At 46.6% G+C, this 3,873-nt stretch overlaps 1 protein-coding gene across 1 annotated transcript; it reads left to right on the plus strand.

Annotated features, from left to right (window-relative positions):
* Window positions 308-2,849, plus strand: LOC109224185 (cingulin-like). Its single transcript, XM_019388769.1, has 5 exons — window positions 308-374; window positions 1,068-1,175; window positions 1,281-1,945; window positions 2,019-2,210; window positions 2,286-2,849. The coding sequence occupies exons 1-5, from the start codon at window positions 308-310 to the stop codon at window positions 2,847-2,849; spliced, it is 1,596 nt and encodes a 531-aa protein (XP_019244314.1).

The following is a 3,873-nucleotide window of genomic DNA, read 5'->3' on the forward strand; positions in this document are numbered from 1 at the left end:
AATTTCCAGCGATCTGGTCCCGATGTCTGGGTCCTGACGTCAACATCATGACATAATCGGTTGAAGAGACTGAAGGGTTGCTTTTTGTATGATTCCCAGAAGCATTAATTGTAGGCGGCCAACGGTCGGCCTTTTGGCTTTCATAGCACGTTCAAACGATCTTTATAAATAGACCAATCCCATAACTTTGTGGATATCATTCTCTTAGTCCTTCTAAAATTTCATTTAGCTCTTTTCAATTTCCTTGAACTCTCCCTTTTCTTTCCTAACGACATTTTCCATTTTCTTGGACCTTCCGCTTTAAGAAATGGCAAAAACCTCTAAAACTGTTCCTCAAAAGGAAAAAGCTTCGTCGTCTTCTAGAACGACCAAAGGTAAAGCGATAGTTCCTCCTAGTATCGAGGAGTGTATTCCCGGGCCTTGCGATATATCTTCTGATTTCTAGGTCAAAAACCCCTCCTCCGTTCCGGGACGATGCGAACCCATGTCTCGATATATCAGTCTAATAACTGAAACTGAGAAGGTGAAGGCCGACTACCATTGGGGGAAAGTGGTGCAAGTAGAGATTCCTTCACGAGGAGAAGACATAACCAAGCACAAGGCTGGTTTCCTCAGTGTATACACATATCCTTTCACCCTAGGCCAGGTAGAAGCCTCTTTACCATTGATAGATCCAGTGATCCTTGATTTCTGTAGCCAATATCAGTTGACGCTTGGACAAATCTATCCATCATTCCGGCGCATTGTTTATATGATTAAGTATCTCTCAAACATGGTTGAGGGGATGCCTTTTACCCTTGATCATCTAATCAGTCTCTATAGCCCCCGACTTTATCGAGGTGGCCTGATTAAGATAAAATGTCGATCCCCGAAGGCATTTTTTGCTAGCATCGACGAAGAGAAGGATTGAGGGTGGATGAGTCGCTTTGTCCGAGTCAGGACCTCGGACCTGATCCTTGTTGAGAGAATGCCATTCGTCGAGGAATGGAACATGAATTGTAAGTAAACATGTTTTGCTAGTCTGATATTTTTTCTTGATTTTGAATTAACTTTCTTCGGTGATACAGCTGTCGAGTGGTACCCCGGTGTTGTCAACGATCTCTCAGGCTGGGTCCGACGACTTGATTCGATCTGCCCATATGCCAAGCGCGTGTGGCGTGATCTGGCCAAGACCCGTTGGGAGGAAAAAATCATGGTGAGTTTTCATCTCTGTTCATACTTGAGATCTTTTTTAGAGAAGGATACCTCTCGCTAGTATTCTCATCCTTGTGCCTATGTAGGCCTTGGAGAGGCTGTTTTAATGAGGGAACCCCCGCCTGGGGAAGCAGATACCCCGAGGCCTACTAATGAAAAAAAGAGAAAGAAGAAATCGCTGGCTGGATCCCCGAAGCCAAAGAAAGCTAAGGTTCAAAAGCCCGAGGTTGATTTAGCGGCCTTAACTCGGGAAGCGGCCGAAGGTCTTTGTTCCGAGGGCGAAGAGAGTAATGACTGCCCGTTGGCTCCTAGAGGGAGAAGAAGTGATGTTGCTTCAAAGTCTTCTGAGCTGAAGGTGGCTGGGTCGGAGGCTGCCGAGGTGGTCCCGACCCGAGATGGGGGAATTGCTGAGGGGAGTTCGGATGAAGTCCCCGAGCCGACCAACAACCTAAGCACATCGGTTGCCGAGGGGCACCTTGTTGATGGACCTGACAAAACCAATGATGAAGCACCTCGGAGGGAGGAGAGGGCCCTCGTTGAACCAGTCGAGGTGATCAATGTAGATGAGCCTCTACCGGGCCCGTCATTCTCTCCTAGACAAATACGGGATACCCAAGATATGAAAATTCCCGTCGAAGGGGCATCCCTCGGAGAGAACAGTACATTTCAAGGATGTTTTGTTGGGGTTGAGGAAGGCCCCGATATCGACGCTTCGTTGATCTTTGAAGAAGCCGAGAAGCTTCGGCAACAGGTAATCTTGACTTGACCGCTGTAATTTGTGTTTTGATTCTTGTTTTTCCGACTCTCTTCTTCTGTATTTTCAGGCCTTAAAGCTGTCCAACCAAGCCTTTTCCAAGTCACAAGAAGAGTTGTCCTGTTGTGAGGATGAATTTGGGAAGCTTGTTTCTGAATTAGACGAACTTAAGGCCCTTTATGCCCAAAAGGAGGGGGAGCTAGGTGACCTTCGAGCTCATTCGGAGAGGATATCTCGAGTGCGGGCTGATTTCGATGAGCAGGTAATACGTCCTTCGTGGGCTTATTTTTGTGCTTCGGCCAATAGAGCATTTGATGCCTTAATTTGACCTTTTCAGCTCAAGCAAAAAGATGATCTAAAGCGAAAGGAGCTTAGAGTCAGAGATACCAAAATCCTTGGGTTGAAGCAGCACATGGATGAGGTGTCTTCCAATAAAGAAATTCTTCGAGAGAGTCTGACCTCGGCTCAGTGCCAACTTCAAGGGGCGAGGGAAGAAAGCCGCAAGTACAGAGATCTCCATGTTGAGCTAGATGCTGAGCTAGATGCAGCTAAATCCGAAGCCGATGCGCTCATGTCTTCATACCGAAAGGATGCTGCTTCTACAAATGCTCGAGCCAGGAAGGTGTCCGAAGAGGCCAAGCTTAAACTGTCCCGAGCTTTAGAGCATGCCCGATTGAGATCTCGGAGACAGGCTTTCGAGGATATATATGCAGGGGCCATCGATCTGTTAGTCGAGATCGAGAGGATAAAGGTCCAAGAGGAAGAAACGGCAACTCAGCTTTCTTCCGATGGTGGCTCAGCCAATGAATCGACCAGCGGCTCGGAGGATGATGAAGATGATGGTGAAGTCCCTGAAGGGGAGGAGGCCGGTGATGTTCCGGGGGCCGAGGACCAGGGTTGAAGCCACAACTTCCGAGGGAGCACCGTCTGGTCAAGTAACCCCGCCAGCAGATTAGGTTTTCATTTGTTCCTTTTTTGTGTAAGGGCTTCAAGCGTGAGCCTTGTAAATACGTCTTCGTGAATCTTTATCATATATGTATATGGATTTTTGCTTCTCGTCATTTCTTGTCTTCCCTTTGCCTTTTTTGAATAAATTTCGACGTTTGTCGATAACCAGCTCGATGTGTCGAACTTATGACATAAACCCCTCAGGTTTTCATGCTCAAAGAGTGTTTCATAGTAGTTGACCGTTCGGTGTTCGATTCTCGATTTAAATTTTGACTCGGGCTCATTGGGCCTCAGGTTTTTTCAACATATTGGCCCTTAGGCTCTTTAGGCTGGCCCTTAGGCTCTTACGCATTGGCCCTTAGTCTCTTTAGGCTAGCCCTTAGGCTCTTACGCATTGGCCCTTAGGATCTTTAGGCTGGACCTTAGGCTCTTACGCATTGGCCCTTAGGCTCTTTTTTAGATTGGGTCGATGCGACCTATAATATGGCTATAGTTTTTTCCTCATTTTGGCTAAAGACTTTTGAAGTTTTGATTATGCCTTGGCATGTTTTATGTTCGTCCGACTCTTCGATGGCTCAAACGAGAACCTTGATTATGAGTCGATATGTGACGATAGCTGAGTACCTTAGGAGGCTCGCTTGAACCTTTCGAAGCCTTTTAATGGTTCGGAGCTGATATTATCGAAGCTCCTTTGCTTGTGCCGAGAGTAGCCTGATTAACCGATTCTTTTTGAAGTATTTTCGAAGTATTTGGAGGCCTTTAGTTTTGTGGTGACAGTCAGACATCTCCGAGCCGCGTTAATTCAGCCGTAGCCTTTTAGTTCGACCGTAGTCTTTAGTCCCCGCGTGCGGTGACCTTGGCGTCTATATCGAGGGTATGCCTTTTTAGGGGTCTTAGAAGTTTGATATATAGCCTTGGCCTTCATATTAGGGTTATGCCTTTTTAAGGTCTTATAAATTTGAGTATGTCTCGTTGAG

This window comes from Nicotiana attenuata, chromosome 3 (assembly GCF_001879085.1).
Source record: "Nicotiana attenuata strain UT chromosome 3, NIATTr2, whole genome shotgun sequence".
Taxonomy (NCBI): domain Eukaryota; kingdom Viridiplantae; phylum Streptophyta; class Magnoliopsida; order Solanales; family Solanaceae; genus Nicotiana; species Nicotiana attenuata.

Coding starts and splice junctions, on each gene's coding strand:
- LOC109224185 (XM_019388769.1), top strand. CDS start 308: ATGGCAAAAACCTCTAAAACTGTTCCTCAAAAGGAAAAAGCTTCGTCG. Junction 1,176..1,280: donor GCGTGATCTGGCCAAGACCC/GTTGGGAGGAAA, acceptor GTGCCTATGTAG/GCCTTGGAGAGGCTGTTTTA. Junction 2,211..2,285: donor GGGCTGATTTCGATGAGCAG/GTAATACGTCCT, acceptor TGACCTTTTCAG/CTCAAGCAAAAAGATGATCT.